This window comes from Mirounga angustirostris, unplaced genomic scaffold, assembly GCF_029215605.1.
Source record: "Mirounga angustirostris isolate CCGP_5_RB_7025 unplaced genomic scaffold, mMirAng1.0.hap1 SCAF_10, whole genome shotgun sequence".
NCBI classification, from domain to species: domain Eukaryota; kingdom Metazoa; phylum Chordata; class Mammalia; order Carnivora; family Phocidae; genus Mirounga; species Mirounga angustirostris.
In genome coordinates, this window is record NW_026991718.1 from 136,904,985 (window position 1) to 136,929,566 (window position 24,582).

At 56.9% G+C, this 24,582-nt stretch overlaps 2 protein-coding genes across 5 annotated transcripts; one reads left to right on the forward strand and one right to left on the reverse strand.

Annotated features, from left to right (window-relative positions):
* Nucleotides 1-3,557: 3,557 nt before the first annotated feature.
* On the forward strand, nt 3,558-17,228 carry LSM14B (LSM family member 14B). Of its 4 annotated transcripts, XM_045886052.3 has the most exons (10): nt 3,558-5,426; nt 7,125-7,288; nt 8,709-8,844; nt 9,630-9,746; nt 11,951-12,118; nt 12,384-12,461; nt 12,679-12,840; nt 13,212-13,362; nt 15,236-15,421; nt 15,999-17,228. In XM_045886052.3, exons 1-9 carry the CDS (start codon nt 5,300-5,302, stop codon nt 15,405-15,407), a joined length of 1,275 nt encoding a protein of 424 aa, XP_045742008.1. In that variant the 5' UTR covers nt 3,558-5,299; the 3' UTR covers nt 15,408-15,421; nt 15,999-17,228. The 4 variants fall into 4 exon arrangements, with proteins under 4 accessions (XP_045742008.1, XP_064429481.1, XP_045742009.1 ...); XM_064573411.1 differs by lacking the exon at nt 13,212-13,362; XM_045886053.3 differs by lacking the exon at nt 12,384-12,461.
* A 1,615-nt stretch (nt 17,229-18,843) lies between these two features.
* PSMA7 (proteasome 20S subunit alpha 7) lies at nt 18,844-24,362 on the reverse strand. Its single transcript, XM_045886055.3, has 7 exons — nt 24,174-24,362; nt 22,167-22,293; nt 21,479-21,603; nt 20,717-20,839; nt 20,136-20,255; nt 19,419-19,481; nt 18,844-19,055 (listed from the first exon to the last, which is right to left on the reverse strand). The coding sequence occupies exons 1-7, from the start codon at nt 24,267-24,269 to the stop codon at nt 18,963-18,965; spliced, it is 747 nt and encodes a 248-aa protein (XP_045742011.1). The 5' UTR covers nt 24,270-24,362; the 3' UTR covers nt 18,844-18,962.
* Between the last annotated feature and the right edge of the window lie 220 nt (nt 24,363-24,582).

Here is a 24,582-nt window from a genome sequence, read left to right on the forward strand (position 1 = left end):
CAGCAGCCTGAGATGCTTACCTGAATCCCAGCCCTGCTACTCGCTGGCTGGGTGGCCCCGGCTGAGCACCTACCCCAGGCTGGTGGCCTCAGCTCTGCAGGTGGAGTATCACACCTCCCAGGACTGGGGCCGGGGTTAGGGGAGAACGCATGGCCAGGCAGGTAGCGGCACGGGGCAGCTCAGTAAACACTGGCTGTTGTGGGCACTTAGTAAAAGCGTGGTGGATTGCCCAGGAATAAGGCTCTCAGTATTTCTTTTCTTTCCCAGTATAATGGGCACGTGCACAAACGCGCTCGGGTCCTGAGTGGTCAGCTCCATGGAGGTCCACCAAGGTAAAGCACCTGCATAACCAGCACTGATGGCTAGTGCCCAGAAGCCACCCAGGCTCCTTCTGAAGCCACGAGGCCCCCAGGGACAGCTACCCTAACAGCCCACCTGTGACTGTATGTGCAGGGGATCGGGCCATGTGTTCTCGGTCTCTCTCTCTCTCTCTCTCCGCCCTGCCTGTGCAACCGAGGTCGGCCCACGGTGGGTGCCCCAGAATCTTCCAGCAGGGAACACACTGCCATCAGAGATCCAATCTCCTGCCAGCGGGCCTGGCAGTTTCCAGTTTCACTGTGAAAACGTTCCGGTGCATATCTACTGGGGAGCAGACACACGCACCACCATTGGGTCCTTAGAACTATCTTTTATTGGTAAATAAAAAGTACTGCAGGGGTGCCTGGGTGGCTCAGTCGTTAAGCATCTGCCTTCGGCTCAGGTCATGATCTCAGGGTCCTGGGATCGAGTCCCGCATCGGGCTCCCTGCTCGGCGGGAAGCCTGCTTCTCCCTCTCCCACCCCCCCGCTCGTGTTCCCTCTCTCGCTGTCTCTCTGTCAAATAAATAAATAAAATCTTAAAAAAAAAAAAAAGAACTGCCCAGTGCACGGGGCCCTTATATTCCCCTTCCCTGTTTCCACATCCCATTTCCTCACCCTCAGCCGTGGCCTTGGTGACTTGATCATGCTTTCCCTTCTTCCCTCGGGAACTGCCTGGAGGCAAGGTCCAGGGGGCCGGTAGGCAGCCTGGGCAGACTCCCTGCCCTGGGCTCTCCCGCAGCCCCTGGAAGCTGAGCTGGACAAACAACGGCGAGCTCCCCTCCAGCCGGGCACTGTGCGGGAACCGGAGCGAGGCCAGCTGTGGAAGGGCTCTTCGGGTGGGGGCTGCACTGTCGGTGGCCCCATCATCTGGCAGGGGGAAGGAGGCGCCCGCGGGCACGAATGCCTCCCTGCGCCTTCAGTCCTCAGCCTCTCAGGTAGGTTCTGGACCCATGCTCACGCTGGGAAGACAAGGTCGCAGATGTTCAGAGAGACCACAGCCAGGAGGCACCGGCCAGGCTCCAGCATTTTTGAGGAGCAGCTCCACTCAGGGATTCCCATAAGCTCTGCTCAGCCCCCATCTGAGCAGGGGATGGGAAAGGTAGCTGCAGCTGCTCCCTGGGGTCTGGGTCCCAATGTCTTTCTTGTACCTCTCTTCTCCAGCCCTGGCTCCCTCACACCAGAGCGCTCAGCTGGGGGGAGGGGTGAGATGCAAGCAGAAAAGGGTTTGAAGGTGAGGGGAGAGGGGGAGCAAGAGGCTTCACCTATTGGTGCTCACGGAATCTCCAGGGAAAATAGCCATGCAGGGCCCTGGGCAGAGGAAATGGATTCCAACAGGATTCACAGAAATCGGGTTAGACCGCAGGGAGTATTCCTAGCTATGCAAGAGCAACAAGGCCCCCCTTCCTGTCTTTACTCCGCAGCCACACAGGTGAGCCTTGAACACACCCTCCCTGTGCCCCTTTCCCCACCTACAAGACCTCCTAGTAAGCAACACCTTCAAAGCCAGCCCTGACTCCCCCACCCAGCTCACCTGTAATCCCTCAGCTCCCTCCCACTCCTGTTATCTGCAGATGGGCAAGGGCTCTCCCAAAGAGGTGAGCACCTTTCTCTTGTGCCAGGACAGCAGGGGATGGGTGAGGTCCTGCCCTGCTGGCATGCTCCCACACTTCAGGCTGCTGACCTGACTTTTGCTCTGTGGACCAGCTATTATTGACATTTCTTTGAATCAACTCATCTGTTGTGTTCTGCTCCTGGTAAGCAGTAAAACCTACAATTCCAAGGGTCGTGAGGCTCATTCTTGCTCAGGTGGACATTAGAGCCACAGTGATATTCTGTGGTGAAGGGCCTCTCCTGCAGCAGAACCTGCCAGACTGGGATGGGACCCAGGGCAGCATCCTGGGTCCGCATTGTCACACGCGTCCTTATTAGGGACCACTTCACTCTCCTCCATACACACAGTAGGTGATTAGTAAGTGGCTCACGTTTGCAGTGGAAACCTCGCTAGTCAAGTTTAGTTCCCGCCACAACTGCTCCCCTCTTCAAATCTTTTGCAAGTGCCCTCCACTTTGGGCAAGACACCAAGGAATGAATGGTAGAGCCAGCATTCCTGTACCTGTGCACCCCGTATATTTTTAGCCTCTGCCCTGCCTGGGCATTTGCCCCATGGCTAACCACCTAGCTGCACACCAAGGGGTCTGGCAAGCTCTCAGAGGTCTCTGGAACTGCACCCCATCCTGGTCCTGAGGCTTCGGCTCTCTTTTCCCAAGACAGAATCAACTCCTGTTAGTAAAGAGTGCATCCCCACCTCCAACACAAAGAGGCTTGTAGCTCCAAAACCAGGATCTGGGAGGCAGAGAATCTGTGACGTTGGGCAAGTCATATTCTAGACCCAGAAAGTGGGGGGAAAGGATGCCTCGGCTGCACAAGGGGGACAATCAGGAGACCTGGGGCGGCAGCTCCTTGGGACAGGTGCACCCCTGGGAAAGGCTGTGCTAAAGGAGAGTCCCATCTCACTTCTAGGAGCAGGACCCCCCATCCCCAGAGATCTCTCCTCGTAGGGCTAGACTAATTCCATGGCTGTGCTGTCCCCGTTCTCACCAGTGCAATTTTCCCATGTGCCAAGAATCAATTCTAGAATATACAGGTAAGTCTTGGCAGATGCATTCTGAAGACCTTTCCACGCTTTCTGCTTCCTTGCTGCTCCCTTTTCTCAAAGCCATTACTGTTCTGGTCCTGGATATCGTTGGGTGCTGGCAGGAGCCTGTCCCGTCTGCAGCTCTTCTGTCCTGTGCGGGGTCTCAGTCCTCCTCTGTAAGAGGAGGGGAGTCAGATGCCTAGTCTGGGCGGTGGGTTATATTCTCTGCAGTGGCTTTCATTCTTTTGTTTGGCACTCACGGTAAGAAACACATTTTACATCTTTTTTTTTTTTTTTTTAAGATTTTATTTATCTGACAGAGAGAGACAGCGAGAGAGGGAACACAAGCAGGGGGAGTGGGAGAGGGAGAAGCAAACTCTCCCCTGAGCAGGGAGCCCGATGCAGGAGGGCTCTATCCCAGGTGGGATCATGACCTGAGCCGAAGGCAGACGCTCAACAACTGAGCCACCCAGGCGCCCCATTTTACATCTTGACCCAATACCCATGTAAATATTCACACACCGTAGTGACCTAAACACAAAGCAATACTCTCACTATGTGGGATGCTCTGATATTTTCTATTTTATCCAGTTTCAGTTTTATAAAATGCTGGTCACCATCCACCAAGTTTCTTCCGTACCGGATCTGATGGGCCGGGTCAAGAGGGAGAGGCAGACAAAAAGCAAGCGCACACGTGCACGCTCGCAGTCGCCGACGGAGCTAAGCGCCGCGCGGGGACAGTCGGAGGCCCCTCTCCGCCTCCCACCCAGGACGCCCAGGACGCCTCCCGGCTGGAGCCGGACGGGCCAGGCCAGGCGGGGCTTTGAGGCGCTGGTGGCGGGCTGGGGTTTATTTTAAGGGACGTGAAGCTACCGCAGGTTTGGGGGAGGGGAGGGATTAAAGGAGAAGATGCACTCAGCACTTTATATTTAGCGGCTGACGCGCCGGAAGCGCTCGTAACCCGCAGCTGCCACTGCACCCTGCGCCCGGAGGGCAGGCCCCACCTCCACGTCGCGGTTAGGGACCCCGGCGCCCGCCTTCGCCTCCGGGGTCAGGGATTCTCGGTCCCCCGCCTCCACGCCGCCGTTAGGGACCCCAGCGCCGGCACCCGCTCTTCTCTCAGCGGGGTAGGGACTCCTGGCCCTCCGCCGCTACCTCGAGGGACAGGGACCCCGAGCCCCGCCTTCGCTCGGCGGGACAGGGACTCCCGGACCCCCGCCTCCCTGCCGCGGTTAGGGACCCGGGCCCCAGCACCTCATCTTTACTCAGCGGGATAGGAACTCCCGGCCCCCCGCCTGCACCTCGCGGGGCAGGGACCCTGAACCCCGCAATCACCTCCCGGGACACGGACCCCGAACACCGCCTCCACGTCGCGGACAGGGACAGGGACCCCCGAACCCCGCCCTCGCTCGGCGGGACAAGGACTCCCGGGCCCCGCCTCCACGCTGTGTTTAGGGACCCCGGCCTCAGCACCTCGCCTTCACTCAACGGGATAGGGACTCCCAGGCCCCCGGCTGAACCTCGCGGGACGGGGACCTCGAACCGCGCCTCCACGTCGCGGTTAGGGACCCCTGCCCTCGCCTTCGCTCCCCGGAGCAGGGACTCCGGCCCGCGGGTGCTGGAGAAGGGGCGGGGCGCATCCCAGCCGGGCGGCCTTCCAACCCGGAGCAGGGGAAGCTGTCCCGGCCTTTTCCGCAGAGGGAATGCCTAGCTCGGGGGACACAACTCGCAGGCCCGCTGAACAGCGACCAGGGCAAGGCCAACGCGCTCCGCCCTCCAACCCCGCCCCTCCGCTCGCCGGCCCCGCCCACCCGGCACGCGCACGCGCGACCCGCCCCTCCCAATCCCCACCCCTTTCCCCCCTCCCCGCCCCCGACCCCGGAGCCTGCCCGCCGGGTCTCGTGCTCCCACCCCGCGCGGGGCCCGCCGGGAGTTGGCTGAGGAGGGGGCGGCGAGCCGAGGAAAGCCCGCCCGGGCGCGCGGCGCTGGTTGCGCAGGCGTAGAGCGCGGGCCCGCCCCTAGACCGGCGGCGCGGCCATATTTAAAGGGCGGCCGGCGCGGCGAGCCAATGGGTGCCGAGCGTGCAGGGGCGGGGCGTGGCGGCGCGAGGCCCCGGATGTGGCTGCTGCGGCCCCTCCTCCCCCCCGCTCTCCTCAGAGCCCCTGGCCGCGCGCCGTCGCTCGCTCGCTGGTCCCAGCGCAGGCCCGACGGGCGGCGGTGAGGAGGCGCCGAGGCGGAGGAGCGGGCGGCGGCGAGGCGACCGCGCGGAGGCGAGCGGGCCAGGCCCAGCCGGGCGGCCGCCGCCATGAGCGGCTCCTCGGGCACCCCGTACCTGGGCAGCAAGATCAGCCTCATCTCCAAGGCGCAGATCCGCTACGAGGGCATCCTCTACACCATCGACACGGACAACTCCACCGTGGCGCTCGCCAAAGGTAGCGGCCGCCCCAACCGCCCGGCCCCCGCCCGCCAACAGCCCGCGGCCGCTCCCCGCGCCTCGCGGCGCCCCCCGCGGGGCCCGGCCGGCACAATGGTCCCCCCCGGCCCCGGCCCCGGCCCCGGCCCCGGCGGCGGCGGCGGCTCATTGTGCGCGGCCGGCCCGCCCAGCCCGAGGGAGGGGAGGGGAGGGGAGGGGAGGGGAGGGGGGGCGGGTCCGGCTCCCGCCGCGCCGCCCCCTCCCTCGCTCAGCCCAGCTCTGCAGGTGGGGGCCGGTGTGGCCGGGCGGGCGCGGAAGGCCGCGTCCCTGCGGAGGGGGGGCGGGGCGAGGGGCTTGAGGCTGCCCGGGGCCCCCCCAGAACGCGCGTCCTGCAAGCCCTTCTGGAACCGATTAAGCAGCCGGGGCCCTGAGCCTGAACAAATACCACGTCCTAATGGAACCTCCTGCCAGGGTGGGAGCGTCGGCCGGCAGCTAGGTGCCCCCGCGTAAAGCGCTCTCTTGCCCTGATGCAGGCTCCCCGGGGGACTTGGGGCCCGAAGGCTGTATTGTGGCTCTAGAGGAGCCCAGAATCTTGTCCCAGCTTGTTGTGGCGGGAGGTGGCTCCGAAGTTTCTTTGTCTTCATCCTCCGGGGAAGATGGCGAGTGTCCTACCCTCGCCTCTCAGAGAGCGGTGATGAGTGCGGCCAGGTCTGCAGAAACCCTGTTTGTTTGATGGGTCTTGCTAGGCTTTCAAGGATCAGGGCTCAGCTTGCACCCTTCTTCTGTCAGAGGGAGCTCTAGGCCTTCAGGACGCCGTCCTTCCAAACTCTGGGAGTGTGTCCTAACGCAGAGCCTCCCAAGTTCTAGGGTAGGCCGTTGGTTCGTACTGCTCCAGGGGAGAATTCGGCATTACAGACAAGGGTATGTGCTGACGTGTACTCTTGGCGCTTGAGTATGCTTGACCTGAGATCCCCATTGGAGAAACTGAGGCCCGGAGTCTCTGTCCTTGGCACGAGTTGTGCTCAGGTTAAATAGAGGCTGCCTCAAGCCCAGCTCTGCCCCAGAGACTGGAGGAGGACAGCCTTGGAGAGACTTTAATCCCTGCTGGTAAGGGTCCACAACCCCGAGAAGGCCTTCGGGCACACACAGCTGGTGCTGTGGGTCCGGGTTCTGGGCCCGCTTCTGCCCGTGTTTCTGTAATAGCTCCTCCCCAGGCAGGTTGTGGGAGGATGAGGGTAACAACCCCCAGGCTTCTCTCCTAGCAAAACAACTCCCTCCCAGCAAAACAGAGTCCCAGGGGTGACGACGTGGGACGAGGCTTCAGGCAAAAAGCAGCTGTCGGGCTGCTTAATCTTTGAAGTCAGGTGTAAACAGGGGTGCTCTGCAAAGCTGACCTGGTTTGCTGAGGGCACTGGGCTTCCCATGTTCACGCTTGAGAATGTTAAACTTCACGGGGTTGTCAGGCTCGGATGTCGTTAACTTGTTGTCTTTGTGACCTAGAACCTTTTGGAGCATTGCCAAGTGGGGCCTTGTAGGTATCGGCCATTGGAAATCGGGGGGTGGGGTAGCTGTCGGAAGGTGGACCGCAAGTGCTCTCCTGTGATAGTGTGCGGGGCAGGGCCGGTCGTGGAATGCTTGAGAGCCGCCGTGGAGAGGGTGGATGGAGCGCCCTTGGCCGAGGACGATAACCTAACGGTTCTTTCTCTCCACTCCGAAGTGAGGTCTTTTGGAACTGAAGACCGTCCCACAGATAGGCCGGCCCCCCCAAGAGAGGAAATCTATGAGTACATCATTTTCCGGGGAAGCGATATCAAAGATATTACCGTGTGTGAACCTCCGAAAGCTCAGCACACACTCCCTCAGGATCCTGCTATTGTTCAAGTAAGTGTGTTGCTGCCTTCCAAATGGAACTTGGTGTCCTCTGTTTGGCGGGAGCGCTCAACTCGAGGAATAGCCTTTCAGTGAGAAGTGGTTTAATCTCTGTCTCCGCTGTTGGTGTTCCTATGAAAGGTCTTTTTTTTTTTTTTAAGATTTTATTTATTTATTTGAGACAGAGAGAATGAGAGAGAGAGAGAGCACATGAGAGGGGGGAGGGTCAGAGGGAGAAGCAGGCTCCCCACCGAGCAGGGAGCCCGATGCGGGACTCGATCCCGGGACTCCAGGATCATGACCCGAGCCGAAGGCAGTCGCTCAACCGACTGAGCCACCCAGGCGCCCCCCTATGAAAGGTCTTAACTTCAGTATGCGGTAGTGTGTGCTGTGGAGTGAGACTCTCCATTTGTGTGAGAAGGGAGTGGTGGTCTAGTCTTGTCTGGGGTGTTTGGGGAATTGTGTTTGTCCTCACATTTGGGTTGGGACAGCAGGACTTGCTCTCTTGACACTGTCTAGATTTTAAATTCCAGTGTTGTGGGACAGTGAACTTGCAATTCTTACACCATACACCTGCTTGCTGCGCTAAGGCATAACTTTAATTTTTGTTTATTTTTTAAAGATATTATTTATTTGGGAGAGAGCACGAGGGAGGGGGGTGGGCATTGGGGAGAGGGAGAAGAAGACACCCCAATGAATAGGGAGCCAGATGCGGGACAGATCCCAGGACCCAGAGATCATGACCTGAGTCGAAGGCAGTTGGTTAACATGACCAGGTGTTCCCATTAAGGCATAATTTGCCTAGGATTACCAGGGAGCCTCAGTTAATATTCTCTTGACTTAAAATTTAAAGATTCCCTGGCTCCTCTGAGGTTCATACTGTGGGAGGTGCTCCCTGGAAGATAGGAGCATGCGTGGGGGATTCTGGGACATGTGGAGGAGCCCCGGGCCAGACTTAGGAAAGGTTTGCAACGAGAGTTGTCAGGGACTTCAGAAGAGGCAAGTACCTGAGCCAGGCCTCGAGGGACAAAGGGGCCTTTTGGGAGCAACAGACAGCAGTGTCCCTGAAGGTGTGGGGACCAGAGAAAGAGTGCTTGTCTGGGAACCTCACGGCTGTGCTCCCGTGTTGGGACAGAACCAAATCGAGGATGGCATACCCACACAGAGGCTAAACTATTTGATGACAGTGGGGCATCATTACAGGGCTTGAGTTAGGGGAAATTGAGGTTCGGGTTACCTGGACAGGCAGTGCTGGGTATGAAATGTGGGAAAGGCAGGTTTGAGCTCCCTTAGATCATCCTGGAAACGTAACCTGCGCCCTCCAGCCTGAGAGGCTGACAAATCAGGCTGCTTTTCCCTGTCTGAGCAGTGCTTTCCAGGTGGGTGATGGGAGGGCCTTGTGCTGCTCTCATTTGTGTGTCTCGTTGCTCAGTCTTCCTTGGGCTCGGGCTCGGCCTCCTCCTTCCAGCCACACGTGCCTTACAGCCCCTTCAGAGGGATGCCACCCTACAGCCAGCTGGCTGCCAGCTCTCTGCTTAGCCAGCAGTATGCCGCTTCCTTGGGCCTAGGTGAGTAACCTGTTTCTATCTGGTAAACTGCTCGTGCTGTGACCTCCAGGAAGCAGGGCCACAGACCCTGATAGTGGGGACACTGTTCTTGTGATACTCAGTTTGTATCACATGCTTAGTACATTACTCAGTGCAATTTCAGCTAGTTAGAATGCTTAGTAATTACTCAATTGAGAGTATAAGAGTTAGCAGTCTGAATTTTGGAACAGATGAATCAAATCAAAATTTATTTGAAATGTCGGTCTGGGTGGAAGTCATGATACATTTGCTTCAATAAGAAACAAATGTTATGTGCGATTACAGATGAGTTCTAACTATTGGCACGTTTGTAAACCTGTAAATACGAAAGTTGAATCAACATCTTATCTATTGTAATCATTTTATTGTCACTGCTTTGCTCAAAAGTTATTTCCCCAAAGGTGAACTAACTCTGGAATGAGGTTCTCTTCCGCACGTGTAGAGTGAGAGTCTACCTGGCCCTGGACGCAGCTTTGCAATGTGTTCAAACCCTGGAGTTGGCAGGCTCCTATTCAAGCGTAGGGCTGTGAGCAGGCCCTGTAGACCGGTTCTTAGATCACTTTTTAATCACCTTGTCTTGATTGCTGCTCCTAGTGTGGGTGCCCTTGTCAGCCTGGCTCACTGTGTTTCTAGAGTAGGTTTGTGTGAGCCACGTGTCCTGCGAGGGACTGCTTGGCTCCTTCCAAGCTTGCTAGACACAGGACGAGTGTCTCGTTACTTATTTGTGTACTTTCTCTTTTGCTCTTCTCTCCTCTGTCTTCTTTTAGAGAAGCTGGTGAGCCCTCCAGCCTCGGCCGCAGCTTCCAGCCCTAGTTCCTCTCCATCTCCACAGCCCGCCTCAGAGCTTGACATGTCCTCAGAGCCACATCAGCTCACTTCCAAGGGTAACCGCAGTTTGGGAGAGCTGCATGCTGTCTTGCCATCCTGAGAGCAAGGGGGTAAACCAGTAGCCCAGAGTGACAGTAGCTGTAGCCAAGCCCAAGGGTCGATTAAGCTGCTTCCATTCGATTCAGTACATAGTCATGATTTATTAACGAACTCCCAGAGTTTTAAAGAAGGGATTGGAAAGAACTGACCAAGCACTTTCACTCTCCCTGGGCCCAGGGTCAGTTTTGATCTGTACTGAGACTGCCAGACATGGGAACTTTTCCTCTGCACAGAAAGCCTTTCCCTGAGGTTTCTGCTGGTCCCACATGTGTTCTAGATTGCTGGGTGAGACTGCAGGAGAGTGTCTCTGAGAAACTCATGTGTTGTTCTGGGATCTGTGTGCCACATTTGTCAGTCATCCAAGGGGCCTCAGGTGTCTTTATAATGTGAGGCCCCTTTAAAATTGGGAGACTTGCTCGAGCTGTTGACCAGGTGGATAGTGTGGGCCTAATGACCGGCTTGTTTTTTGTTTTTTTTTTTTGTTTTTTTAAAGATTTTATTTTTAAAGCAGGGAGCCCGATGCGGGGCTCGATCCCAGGACCCTGGGATCATGACCCGAGCCGAAGGCAGGCGCTTAACGACTGAGCCACCCAGGTGCCCCAACCTAATGACCAGCTTGTTAATGCTGGTGTGCACCACCTGTCTCAGCTGGGCTGTGGCACCTCTTGGGGCTTCTTGACCTTTCCTGATGTTCTCGTTTCATTGGAGAGCGGAGATTCACGTGCCTGACTGAGTTAGAGCACAGGAGCTCTGCCCTCACCACTGCAGAGGCTGGGTCCAAGATCGCACCCGGAGCTTCCACTGTGGCACACGACTACTGTCAGTCTGTTACTTTGCACGTGTCGCTTTCTGCTCCTGCGTGGATGCCAGTGTGTTCGAGTTGTAGAAGCAGTAACGTTTTTTCCCGGTTAAAACTTATATTAAACAGTTCATCTTTCTTTGGATTGTTTGCATGAAATTGCTACTAAGGCAAGATGGTTTAACTGGTTTGGTTTTCTCAAAAGCAAAGGAGCCTGAGAGTCTTGCCCCCTCAAGTTAGAGTGTGACGGGAGCAGTCCGGCTGCATCTCTGGGAAGGCCCTGCTGGGCAAGGTGGCAGGCTGGGGAGGGTGCTCTAGGGTGGTGCCTGTTGAGCGCGCCTGCAGGTGCCAGGGTGCGAGGCCACGAGCAGCTTCTGTGCTGGCCATGAGGGATTTTTCACAGTCGTTGCCTTAGTGTCTGTGCCACGTGGAAAATAGGAAAGGTGAACGAGCCAGTCTTCACATGTGACGGGCTGCCTCTCATCATAGTTACGTCTGAGGTTAGGGCTCAGTTTTTCTGGGTCAAAGCTCTGGACCTCCACCCAGCACCCCCGCCCCCCCCTTAGACCGTACAGGGAGGGGAGGAGAGGAGATGGGCCAGTGTGGGTGGCATGCCCTCTCCCTTTCCCTGCCTCAGCAGACACCTTGGGAGCTGAGACCTCCTCCAAGGCTCGGCTTCTGAGCTCACAGCTGCCGTGCTCAGGGCTGGGGGCTGCGGTGTTGTAGGAACAGACTTCACACGGCCCAACTCCAGGGGCGGCCTGGGAGCCTTCGTTTCCTCCAGATGTGTTACTTTTCTTTAGTCGGCTTTTATTACAGCATCCTTTTCGATGTTGTTATTTCTCAAGCAGACACAACAGTGTTTTAGAATTTAAAGAGTGATCACTGTATTTACTACAAGATCCTGGACTGGGATGGTTCTTGTCCAGCGTGGACTGGAACGAAATAAATTCTCAGACCGTGAATTTGCCAGCATCTTGGAACCCATGGAGCCCCCTTGGGGTTAGAGTTTCTGTGGTTTTTGGAAAGCTTTGTTTGTTTGTTCGTTTATTTTCTGTGTCCCCCTCCCTACCCTGGAAAGCTGTTTCTAAACCACCTGGGAGGTGTTCATTTTTGGCAGGGTGTTTTTCTCTCCTCGGCGTTCCCTAGCTTGGGGATCCTGGGGCTCAGGGCTTCCGGATGAACTGGCCTTGTTACCACCTGGCTAGACAAGAGGGGGTGGTCCGGGAGGTTTGGTGGGGATTGGGAGAGTCTCGAGGCGGTAACCTTCAACTGCCTGGCATGCCACCCAGAAGGAATGGCTAGAGGGGCGTGAGGTTCTCTCCTCTCTGGTTTTAAGCCCTCCTTCCCCTCCCGTCTCAGGAGCTGGTTTTCCATCCGTCCCAGTCGGCAAGAGCCCCATGGTGGAGCAGGCTGTCCAGACTGGTTCTGTTGATAACCTGAACGCCAAAAAGCTGTTACCTGGCAAGGGCCCAGTGGGGATGCAGCTCAGCGGGCGCCCCGCCCAGCCAAGCAGCAAGACCAGCAGCGGTACTAGAACACTTCGTTCCTCCGGAGTTGGCTTCATGTTCTCAAAGCGGCACGCTGCTGCCTGGGGTTCTTCTTCTTTCTCTCCTCTCTCTCTCTCTTTTTTTTTTTTAATTAAAAAACACTGATCCCTGCCCCCATCCTAAACACCATGTGCTTTTGCAGGGCCTCCCCTTGCTGCATGTCCCCCGTGGTGGTGCCACCCTGCTTCCATCGCTGGGCTCCGCTTTTGTAGGCGCTTGCCTTACTCTTACCTTTTGCGCCTTAGATGTAGTTCAGCCGGCAGCTGTGCAAAGTCAAGGGCAGGTGAATGACGAGAACAGAAGACCTCAGAGGAGGAGATCAGGTAACAGCTGTTGCCACTTGAGTTCTGGGGAGCCTCGAACTGTCCAGATGTGCTCTGCTTGCCCCCCCCCCGCCTTGTCCCTGTGGGTGACGGTTTTAGGGGGTGCTGGGGCTCAGTGTCTGCTTCTGTGTGCTCTGTTCCCTCCTTGTTATCATCCATCTCACACTGAGTAATGTCAGGTTGGTGGCTTACCAGCCATGGCTTTCCTTTCTTACAGGGAACAGACGAACAAGGAATCGCTCCAGAGGGCAAAACCGCCCGACTAATGTCAAAGAAAACACAATCAAGTTTGAAGGCGACTTTGATTTTGAGAGCGCCAATGCCCAGTTCAACAGAGAGGAGCTGGACAAAGAGTTTAAGAAGAAACTGAATTTTAAAGGTGTTTGTCGTTATTCGGAAATTGCTCTCTCCGCCAAGGAGTATCTGTAGAAGCAGGTTAAGGAAGGACGGGCGGCGGGGAGGGGCTGGGCAGTTGGGCCAGTGGCCAGTGTGGAAGCAGCGCCCCCTAAGGAGTTCCTGAATGAGGAGGAGCCTTGGGGCCCTGTGCAAACTGTGCAAGGGGAGGAGGAGCAGACCACGTGGCCCCAGGGTGGACAGGACTGGTTAGGATTCGAGGAGGGGATTCCACTAACCCTGAAGACCCCTCTGCAGCACTTCTGAGGCTTGAGGACACCTGCCAAGAGGGTCCACTCTGGTAGAAGGGGTGCTTTGTTTGCTTCTTGGCATCCCAGTGTGTTCTTCTCCGTGCAGATGACAAAGCTGAGAAGGGGGACGAGAAAGACTCAGCAGTGGTGACCCAGAGTGATGAGGCCCCTGCTGAGGAAGACCACCTGGGGCCCAACTGCTACTATGACAAGTCCAAGTCCTTCTTTGACAACATCTCCTCTGAGCTCAAGACCAGGTCAGGGGCCGGGAGGGCGCTGGGCTCGGGGCTCATGAGGCCTGGATGAGCTGGCAGGTCCAGACCCTCATTCTGCCTCAAACCTCCTGAGACTAGGGCACGCTCTCTTGAAGACCAGCCTGAGACCTAAGTTCAGGGTCAATCTAGGATCCTACTCACATTTTTGCCCTGTGGGTACATCGGTCCTAGTGGCGCCAGCAGGTGGCAATGTGGGAACCCCCAGCAGTCACAGGCATGTGAGGGGTCTGACCAAGGTCCAGCCCCGACTTTCGTCTTGGCTTTGCAGCCCCTTTGTCCGTCAAGGCTGGGCTCGGCACTGCCCTCCGCAGCTGAGCGGCTGCGTCGTTCGGTTCCACGGCACCTCGTCCTGGCCCGCTCCTGGGTCCCCGTGGACCCTGGGGTCTGAGGCCCTTGCTACTCGCAGCGCTGGCCAGTGTTCTGTTTGGGGTGTTCTTTCATCTTACTGCTGGCGGCTGGGGACCCCGTCATGCGTTTTTAGTGTCTCGCAGCTGGTGCTCAGATGCTGCCATGAGACCAGGCTGGACGATAAACGGAGTCCATAGAGTGGGCGCAGCTTGGAAATCCAGACGCATTCGTTCTGCGCTCGGAGCGCCAGACGCTGCTGGGTGTCAAGAGCACGGCACAGAGCGAGCTGGGGGTCCCTGCTTGCCCACATCTCTATCCTGGCAGGGGAAAAAAACGATAAAAACATGTGCATGCCTAGGATAGAAATGCTTCCGGGAACGGGGTGGGGCGAGGCTGGGCAGTGGGAGGGTAAAGGTAAATTACTGAGTGTGCAGGTCTCACACCATGTGGTGTTTGGGAGCCAGCGTTGGGGGGAATGAAGGAAGCGTCTGCAGACAGGCTGCCGGGGCAAGGCAGGCAGTGTGCATCTGCCTCGTGCTAGAGCAGAGTCCAAGAGAGTCGGTCCGGGATGAGGGGGACGTGTGCGTGTGGGGCTTAGTAGTAGGTCACAGTGACGACCAGCTCGTGCTGAGAGCCGTGGGCAGCTGTCAGGGTCGGAGCTGAGGAACTATGCCATCTGATCCCGCAGCTCTTTCTGCTGAACATGCTGAAGGTGGGCCGGCGTGAGGCTGGGTGGCCCATCTGGAGGCTTTCGCAGTAGTCTGGGTGTTTGGGAATAGGGTGGCAAGTGGTGGGAGAGGAGAGAGCTTGGCTTATGAATGCACCTTGAAGGGGGAGCAGACCGGGTTTGCTGACTGGATGTGGGGAGAACCAGCACAATTCTCTGGGTTGTTGGCCTGGGCAGCTGAAGGGGGCAGCTGCTGGTTCTTTGAAGTGAGGCCTGTGGGGGCCATAGAACAGGAGCTCAGTGCTGGGTGTGTGGCCTGTGAGCTGCCTGTGAACAGACTTGGGGCTTCGCCCCTGAGCTACAGAGGTGGGTGTTGCAGCATCCTCAGTATGAAGGGTGCTGGGGCAGCGTGCATGTCCCCACTCCCCCCAGAGCATTAGCATCACCTTCTTGGAGACCCTGTTCCATCCAGCCCAAGCCCCTCCTCACATCCTAAAAACTTGTCTGAAGGGGTCCGTGGTCTGCTCCGGGTCTTGGAACCCACAGGGGCACTGTCTAGTGTCGCGTGCTCACCTTTGTTGGTAAAGGCGTGAGAGTTGATGCTGAGCAGACTAGTCCAGTGAGAAACAGACCTGCTTGGAGATGTGGCTGGGAGCACCTGCAGTGTTGGCTCTCTGGCTGCAGGGCCGGGACTGGGTCACCCCCTCTGCTGGCTCCAGCAACAGTCCCTCCCTGCTCGGCTTTCCTTCCTCCTGTGCTGTGTGAGGCTGGGGCCTGGCTCAGAAAGTGGTGAGCACATGTACTGTTGCCTTTGGTCTCATGTACCTCTCTGTGCTTCAGTTCCAGGCGGACTACATGGGCTGAGGAACGGAAGCTCAACACAGAGACCTTTGGGGTGTCAGGAAGGTTTCTTCGCGGCCGTAGCTTCAGGGGTGGATTTCGAGGGGGCAGGGGCAACGGTACAGCCCGTCGCAACCCAACTTCCCACAGAGCTGGGACTGGCAGGGTGTAAGGATGCAGCCCAAGGTGAGTGAGGGAAGGAGGCTTCTGGGTCCTTTGGTGGGAGGGCCTGATAACCAGCCTCTGCAGGAAGAGCTCAGGAGCCGGGAGACGGTTGGCTCTGGTTTCCAGTAAGGGGGGAAGCCTCCAGGAATCCAGGCCAAGACGAGGGCTCGGACCCTCCCAGTCACCCAGGGGGCTCCTGGGGAGGGCAGGCCCCGGTGTTGTCAGAGTGTGGTCAGCAAGAACAGCTTGTCCCAAGCCAGCCTCCCCGCCCCGGCCTGCAGGGACTCTGAGACTACATCACCAAGGTCCCGGTGACTTGTGTTCCGTGGGTCTGGGCGGTGAATGGGTTACAGGTGTGCCTGGTGCTTACCTGCCCCGGCCAGGAGGGACCCGGAGCTTCCTGTCCCCCGTGTGTACAAAGATGATTTCCATCGTTGGTTGTGATTGCAAAGTCTGGGGGGCCTGGGCCTGATTGAAGTGTGAGGGGGGCTGAGCATCCCTGTTCTCCCTGGGAGGCTGTGTGCCTGGCTCACGCTGGGTGGCTGCCTGGCGGAATGTGCTGAGCGTACTCACCTGGTGTCCTGTCCCCTTCTTGCAGGCGCCTGCGGAAGTAGTACCGAAACAAAGCTGTGTCTGAGGATATTGGAAAAACGCTGCACTTACTGGGGAGACGTCGTGGGTCACTTTGTTTACGGAGTTTGGAAAATTCCCGTACTACTAATGTTTTGGACTTAATTGAACTTGGACGTGGTCTGAGTTAGAACCACTTGTTTTGGGGGAAGTATTTGTGGGTAACCTCTTTGAGGTATCTTGGCCTGTCTTTCCTCTTTAGTTACGCACAGCCTAATTCTAAGGTTTTGGTATTTTGGAAGGAGATTTCTAGAGCAAAAGCTTGATCCTCACTTTGTGGCTTTTTTTTGTGTGTGTGACAGCTTTGACTTTTTTAAAGTGGAACCAAATTTCATTTGGTCAATGTGACAGCCAAGCTTATCTCTATAACCCAACTGGCCTCTGGTGCTGCTGGCCTGGCACCCCCATGGGCACAGGTGGGGTCTCAGGAGCCAGGCAGGGCCAGCATGGGAGTGTGTGTGTATGGGGGTGGGCTTTAGGGCAGGGAAAGTGGGGTGTCCCACGGATCATGTTGTATAAGCAAACCAGACAACCCTTACATCCAGAGTGGCGATGTCAAGGTTGAGGGCTGGTGGGTTGGCGGGGGTGGGGGGAGGGCGGGGAAGAGGGAGAATCCTGGAGGCTTAGGAAGGGGTCCTGAACATGAGCTAGGAACTGTCGCTCAGAGCCTGACTTCCATAGGAATCGGGGTTGGGGGCCAAAGCCCAGGGCAAGCCCCACTGTGGGGTACCTATCCTTCCTGCCCTGCCCCTGACATCCTCAGACCCAGGCCAGTCAGTGTTGGACTCTGGCCACTGTTCAGTGTCTCATCCACTTGGAAATGAGCCAGTCTTTTTTGCAAGGTCGGTTGACCGAGAACATATTTCTTCTCAATTGTAAATAGTTGTGTTTTTGTTTTACAGTGGGTGGAGGGTGGGTGGGGAATATAAATTTGTTGCATGAGTAAATGGGTCAGACCTTTAGTGTAAGCATGCGCCCTTCTTCTGGAGAGGGTATTGTGTTGAACATAAGCACCTTGGTAACTAAACCCCTTTAAATAGCTATAAAGGTTTTAGTTCTGTGTTGATTCAGTTACTGTAAAAGCTTGGGTTTATTTTTGTAGGACTTAATGGCTAAGAAATAGAACATAGCAATGGGCTGCTCTGTTGGAGTAATGTAAATTGTAATTATAAATAAACATGCAAACCTTTAAAACTTTTTTTTACTGCTCTGAAAGTAAATAGTTCTGTTGATTCTGCTGCCTGAGTCACCTCATGTCTGACACGCCCGTCCTGGGGCATGTTCCGGCCTCAGGCTGGTAGGATCCTGGGGGACATCTGTTCGAGTGAGACTGCCCTGGCTGCTCTGGAGAAAGGGCATGCATGGGTCAGCCCAACTTCACAGCGGGCCACCTCCCTGGAATGAGTGGCTCTGCTTTCCAGACACTTGGGACACAAACTAGTTTTAAAAATTCAGTTCACAGATAAACTTGCTTCAGAAGCGGTCCCTTTGTTGCTTTACTACAACCTCCAAGCTCCCCAGAGCTTGCACATCTTTGGTACCGTCGGGCCTGTTACGGGGCTGGACCCCAGCACCATGCATGAAAGCAGCCCATTTGGCTGTCATGGGTTTGGCTGACTCTGAAAGCAGTGACAGACGACTTAAGGCCCATCCTGTCCGCCGTGTCGCATCTCCCTCCATGCCTGCCCAGAGCAGGACCAGGCAGCGGGGAGTCAGCCTGCAACATCAGGGCCCCATTGTCACTTTCAAAATTTCAACAAATTCTTGGCAACCTTCCTTTGCGGGGGTGGGCACAGACAAGGAACATCCTTGGCCAGGAAGAAATGAAAAGCTTCCATAGCGTACATGCTAGATGCAGGTAGCCGGGGCGCTGATTCTAAACTAAGTAGGTGACTCAGCAGTTGCACTAGACAGGTATTTCTGCTGGCAAATCTAAATATAGTCAAGTCAGTTTACCACTGTGACTAACTTTGCTATTAAAATTTTAAACTGACATTTTGATAATTACATATTTTATGCTGAACTTAAAATCTACCTGGGACTTTTTATTCCTTTTTAGAAAATAGAATGTGTATGTGCCATTCAGTGAGAACTCAGCAAGAGAAGCCGTAAACTGAGCTGAAAGCAGAGTCCTTTGTGCCACGTCCTCGGGGCACAGGGAGACAGAAGGGGATTCTGTCAGCAGGCCTGCTAGCAGAGCGTCCCAAGCAGCAGCAAAGCTGCGGGCGCAGGGGTTAGAGTCTCCTGCGGAGACCTAGCGGAGGGCCAGGACTGAGGCTCAATGAAAGCAGGGCAGTCACCGGCTAGAGTGAGAGCGAGCAGGGGGCCGTCAGCACCAGGAATCTTGGGGGAGAGGACAGCAATGTTAAGACTTGATCTACTACAAACCAGAAATACGGGACTTGTTCGGAACCCAGCCGCTGCTCGGCAGAATTTTGTTCAAACACTTAACTGAGTGCTGTTTGTGCTTGTGTCCCTCGTGTTCTGTGAATTAGGAGCTTGTGTGAAGGTCTCTAAGGAACAAGGTCGGTCTGGTTAGAACCTCTAAAGGAGGGAAACATGGGCGTTTTCTGTGTCCATGTGAAGTGCTACGCACCTCTGTCTACAGAAGCCATCATGCTCTGCGTGGACTCAAACCAGTAAGGCGGACACCCCCTGCCCGCCACCAGTGCCTTGTCTCAGAGCCTGGTGACAAGGAACATGAAGGAGAGCTCCCACTAAGGACAGCACTCCCGAGACACAAGCTGAGGGGAAGACTCCACTCTACGGAGCGGTCATAATTCCACCAAGACACAGATGCTCTTAAGAAGAGGTTAACAAATACGGAAATTTATTGCAGGACACGTGGACAGTAAATGGAATGGAAATGCCTACATATCATTTTGAGAATCATCCATGATCTGAATTTAAAAATCACTGTAAGATTTCATCATCATGATGCTTTCTTTTGTTTCTTCTTTTCGTTTTCTTCTTTCTCTTTTTCAATCTCAGCAACATACTTCTCAATTTCTTCAGGATTTAAAATCTACCGGAGAAAGTTTATGGTTGGCCCCCAAGCCACACAAGGTGCCCTGGAGCACCAGTGCCGCCTCTGGGGAGGGAACTCTCGGGCTCGGGCCAGACTGCACCTCACAGCTGCTTCTACAGGAAAACCAGCCTGAGTGTGCCTGACCCAGGTGACAACAGTCTTGACCCTGCCTGTAGGCAACGGAAAAGCAGAAGCAAATCTGCTGGGCTGCTGACAGCTTTTCAGTGTGTCAAGAGCACATCATTTGTGGGAGGCCTTGGGAGAACCTCTCTCCTAGCACTGAAGCTGCAGGACAAGGGTCCCTGCCCCCCGCATCACCGGGAATGCTCCAGAATGAAAGCAAATAAACTTAGTGATTACCTTGAGGGGTTGATCTCGCCTCATGACAGCCAGTTCGATGTTTTTGCCGCCAGACTGAACCACCTTGGAAGAGAATAGCGTCAGACACAGCAACAGCTCTGGCAAAGCCTCAAATACTGCCCCTCGGCGGGGGGCGGGGGGACACCCTGCAGCCCCAACCCCCAGAGCTTCTGTCCTAACTGCAGGGCTCTCCCCAGCCTGCCTCCCACAGCCCCTTCTTCCACAGAGCGGCTATGCTCACAGCCCTCCCCACCACTAAGCCCCGACAGCTGGACCCCAGCCTGGCCTTCTGACTCCCCCTCTGCCTCTTTGGCTTTACCTGCCAGCACCTCTGAAGTGCTGACGCAGCCCAAGGCCTCATGACTCCCAGGCACCGTTCTCCGTTCTAGTTCCCCGACCTCAGCAGCAGCAGGAACCTCAGCAAGGCTGGGCGGGCTCTGAGTGGCAGAGTCCACACCTGGCGGCTCCTGTCCTGCCTCTGCTTCTCCTTATCTGTGCGCTCTCAGACCTGGTCCCTGACTGCCCGGGCCGCGGGAAGGAGCTGCTAGAGCACCCGGGTCAGAGCAAGCCCTCAGGGGCCCAGTGTTACCGCCCATACTCTCAGCGCCTCCCCGCCCCCCCCCGCCCCCGGCCACCCACTTCTGCGCCGTCTGTCCGCCCACTGCTGCGCCCTCCCTTCTGCCTAGCCCAAGCACCGGGTTTCAAATGCAAACGCACTTCCAGGAGGGCCTTGATAACCAGCTTAATGGTCAGGTCGTCTGTCTCAATGGCTTCATCAGTATAATTCTTCTCCAGAAATTCACGCACTGACTTGGCACCCCGGCCTATGGCATTGGCCTAAAACAAAAATGTGTCATGTGGTATAAGGCACGACAGTCCAGAGCCAGCTCAAGAACATGGCCATGGCTGCCAAGCCAGCCATGGGTCCCAGTGAGAGGGAGCCTGGCAGCAGGCAGATTCCAGGCCCTGCTCCATGGCTTCCTTTCCCGAAGGGCTTTTTGAAATTGATGCTGATCCTCACCAAGAGTGGGATTCTTTTTCATGACTGAAAACACCTGGGCAATTTGACTTTATGCCACGTATCCCCACACCTCACTGTCCTTGGACTTTGTCTCAAAGGGCAGGTGTCATGACTTCCTTGCTCCCATTATCAGCAGAAATATCGTGGAGCAGACAGGTGGCGTGTAGTGTGCACAGGCACTGGGAGGACAAGGCCACCTTGAGCCACCAGGCTGGCCTCTGCAACCTCCTTCACTGGCAAGACCACCCGAAGACCCTCGGTCTGGTCAGGGACTCACCTTCCAGGCGTGGTATGTCCCTGAGGGGTCAGTCTGATAGAGTCTGGGGGTGCCATCAAAGTCGAAACCCACAATAAGGGCAGAGATGCCAAACGGCCTGCGCCCGTTGCTCTGTGTATAGCGCTGGTGGGAAAAGGAACATGTTAACGCTATCTTCTTAGCACGCAAGGCCCCCGGAACCCACCCTGAGCAACACACACGGCATTCGGAACAGCTGTGCTTTCCCTGAGGGGATGAAGATGCTCTCAGGTTATCTGTGATGCACGTGACGGGTGAGCGGAGGCCACAGCGCCGGGCAGTCCTCCTTCCCTCTGTGCGTTCTTACTCAGAAAGACACAAAAGCTAAACCTGTGAGCAGAACTGTGTCACAGAGCACAACCAAGGCCACTGGAGCTACTCTTGACAACAGACACACTTCTGGCTACACAGTTGGTTTTAAAATGACTAGCGTTTCACCATAAGGTGGGGGTGGCTTTCAGCATCTCCCAAGTGCTGGGTAACCCGTCACGCAGGACATCAAAACAAAAACTACCATTTCCCTCCAGGACTGTCCCATGCCACTAAATGACAGTAATGCCACCGAAGTGGATAAGCTGTAGGAAACTACACTTGTACGAATGAAGAGCAGGACTGTGCATGAAGTCAGGGCAGTTTTCTGATTCCCCTGAAGTGACACGTGCAAACATGTACACACAGTACCACGAACTACTGGGGCAGGACGCTCTGCGTGACCAGAGCCGAGCCACAGGTAGGGGTCCCCACCTGCTTCAGACTGGCGATGTAGCGGGTGATATACTCCACGGTGACTGGATCCTCCACTGTCAGCCGGTGGCTCTGGCACTCCACCCGGGCCCTGTTGATGACTATCCGCGCGTCCGCGGTGAGCCCTGCAACAACAGAGAGAACGCCACCTGACCTGACCCACCCCTCATCTGCTCCCACTGGGGATGGCCCAGGCCCCGTAACCAGACAGAAGTCGCGCTCTCAAACCATTCCTCTGACACCCAGCTCTCAGGTCATCTGGGTGACTGACGGTGCAATGATCAGCCTCTGTGAGCAGCTCAGACAAAGCAAGTCAATCCCTAGTTTAGCTCAGATGAACTGGGATCTTCCTACAGTGGACCTGCAGGGAGGAGTGCAGGAAGCCACGTGAGCGGGGAGAGCACCCTGCACAACCCCACAGCAGGGTGCCATGGCCGTGGAAAGCCCAACTGTCTCGAGACTCTTAACTTCGATCCAGTCACGCGCTGCCAACGGCGCAGGCCTTGGTCCAGGGGCCCCGAGAAAGCATGGTCAAGCCTTTTTGTTTCCGCAAGTCCAAATCTACCGCTTTTAAACGACTTCTAGTTTACCAATTTACGTATCTTCCAAGAACAAACCCGCCAAGATAGCCCCCAAAGGGCTGATCTTTACTGACCTCTGAGAAACAGGGCACCGGCCTCAGACTCACCTGCAAATGCCATGCACACGTTGTCATCCAACGCACAGATCTTGCGCACCGTTCTCTCATCCTGCAGCTTGGCCACTGACTTCTTCTCTACGCCCAGAACAACAATGTCCTTTCCCCGCACGCCAACCTTCAATAAAAGTCAACACGGTACTTAAGAAAGTGACAAGAGGTTCTCCCAGGAGACACAGAGCACTAAGCAGATGGTAACGTGGTCCTGGGAGCACCCTGGGGCTGGACACCACACCGGCAGATCGCGGACGCTGATCCATTTCTGGCAGAGCTAGCCCAGGTGTCATGACCGGGGTGCCCAGTCCTGTGCCTTGAACATACTGATACACAGTTTCAATGACAATAGAAGTAACTAGTGTATCAAAGAGTCACATACAAGGTTTTGAACCGCGAAACCCTGACATTCAAGTCAAATGTTCTGAATGCAGTGTTTTTGTAGTTGTGAAATTATACTAAAACCCACCCCACTCCGTCCTACACTATGACACACTGATGTGCACAGCTGTGGGGAAGGCCCGATTTGCTATCAGGTGGAAGGACAACCGTAACAACTCTTCCTGGGAACTCAGCTGCTCTCTGTGTATAGCAGATACTGTAGAGGTAAGAGGGATGTTTTAAAAACATGGAAAAATCCCCAATGGCCAGTTAACTGTCCCTCATCAGGGCAGGAGCAGATACGAATGGGACAACACTTGGAAGAGTAACAAGACTTAGCTTGGGGCAGATTTCCCAGCCAGGGTACTATGGGCATTGGGGCTGGCTGATTCTTTGAGGTGGGGCTGCCCCCCACCTCTACCCCTAAAGCTCAGCCAGTAGCACTTCACAGTCTAGGGCAAAGAAAAATGTCTCCACCCGTTGCCAGATGCCCCTTGGGGTGCAAAATCCACGGCCACCCCCCCCCCCTTGCAGTTGAGAAGTGCTGGTTTGTAGTGTTTCAGATTTTGAGGCCGGTTCTCCCGTCTTAAATTCCCTGGGGGTGGGTGTCGGGGGAGACCAGGCCCAGAGGCGCTGGGAGGATTAAGCAAAGCCAGCCACCCGGGCTGGCCTGAGGGAGTACTAGGGGATGGGGGAATGTCCCAAGCAGCTCCTCTTCCGTGCTCTTTAACTTAAGATAGGTCACAAGATGGATTTTGGACCTGAATTTCACAAAAGATTCAGTAAACGAAAACACGTCACAATTCAGAGTTGTGCATACTTTCTCTCTGTTCTGGCTCAAATCTCTGAAACAACAGATGGTAAAAAAAAAAAAAAAACCCACAAAAACCATCATGCAGTCTGACCAAGAAGCAAACCGACAGGTGTCTCGAAGACGTCCCGAATTTAAGTTTCCAATGGTGGTCAAAATGTCAAGCTTGTGCTCAGGTGCCGACAGGAAAATGCATCAACACACGGCCCAACCCGGTGGAGGGCTCCCCGCGGCACCGCCGATGCACAGCCCCTGCTTCCCTTGGCTCCTGAAGCCCACCGGACCTTGAGGACAGTGCTTCCCCCAGCGGGGCAGGTCCTGAAGCGGGAACCTCGCGGGAGCGGCGCCCCTAAGCTGCTCGCGTCAAGGGCTCACGGGGCCCGCCACGAGCCTCCCTGCGGCCGACGCGCGCGGGCCGGGCCCGGGGCCTTGCGGGGGGACCGCCAAGATGGCCGCCCCCGAGGCCGCTCACACCCTCTGAGCCGCCCGGGGGAAACAGCACCGCTCCTCCGCAGCTCAGCGCGCACCCTGGCGCCGCTGGCCGCGCTCGTCCACCGCAACCGCCCCGGGCGAGAGGCCGCCGCTCGGCGGGCGGCGCCAGCAGGCCCCCGGGCCCCAGCAGCCGCGGCCCGCAGACGCGCCCCCTCCCGCTTCCCGCAGCACGTCCACCGGCTCCCGGGTCCGCCAACGCCGCGGGGCCCACCACGGAGCCACCCGGGCCGAACGCCCGCCTGCGACAGACGGGGCCGTCGGCACGGCCGTCCCCGCCTGTGCCCCGGCCCGCGCGCCAGGCCCCGCCGGCCGCCGCTCACCGCGGTCGAGCCCTTCTTCACGGCCTCCTGCGCGTACTCCACTTGGAAGAGGTGGCCGTCGGGCGAGAAGACGGTGATGGCGCGGTCGTAGCTCATGCCGGCGTCGCGCGGGGCCCCGGAAAGGCGCACACTCACCGCCGCAGGCCCGCGACGCACGACGCCTCTGCGCGCGCCGCTGCGCACTGCGCGGCGGGCGTACGGCGGCGTCAGGCGGCGTCGCACTGCGCGGCGGACGTGCGCGCGCGCCGGGGCGGGGCCGGGCCGAACCACCGGCGGCCGGGCGCGGGGGGCGGCGCGGCGGCGCGGGCCAGACGCGGGCGCGGCGCGGCCGCCCGGGGGCGCCCCCTGGAGCTCGGCGGCGGGGCCGGGCGGCGCGCGGGCCGGGCCGGGCGGGGCGGCGGGCGCGGGG

What these genes read in the sequence shown, in the direction of transcription:
- PSMA7 (XM_045886055.3), bottom strand. Translation starts at nt 24,269, where the DNA reads ATGAGCTACGACCGCGCCATCACCGTCTTCTCGCCCGACGGCCACCTC. An exon ending in ACATCGCCAGTCTGAAGCAG is followed by an intron (nt 20,840 to 21,478) that starts GTGGGGACCCCT and finishes TTTTCCCACCAG; the next exon opens with CGCTATACACAGAGCAACGG. An exon ending in GGCGAGATCAACCCCTCAAG is followed by an intron (nt 19,056 to 19,418) that starts GTAATCACTAAG and finishes TTTCTCCGGTAG; the next exon opens with ATTTTAAATCCTGAAGAAAT.
- LSM14B (XM_045886052.3), top strand. Translation starts at nt 5,300, where the DNA reads ATGAGCGGCTCCTCGGGCACCCCGTACCTGGGCAGCAAGATCAGCCTC. An exon ending in ACATCAGCTCACTTCCAAGG is followed by an intron (nt 9,747 to 11,950) that starts GTAACCGCAGTT and finishes CTCCCGTCTCAG; the next exon opens with GAGCTGGTTTTCCATCCGTC. An exon ending in TCCTCTGAGCTCAAGACCAG is followed by an intron (nt 13,363 to 15,235) that starts GTCAGGGGCCGG and finishes TCTGTGCTTCAG; the next exon opens with TTCCAGGCGGACTACATGGG.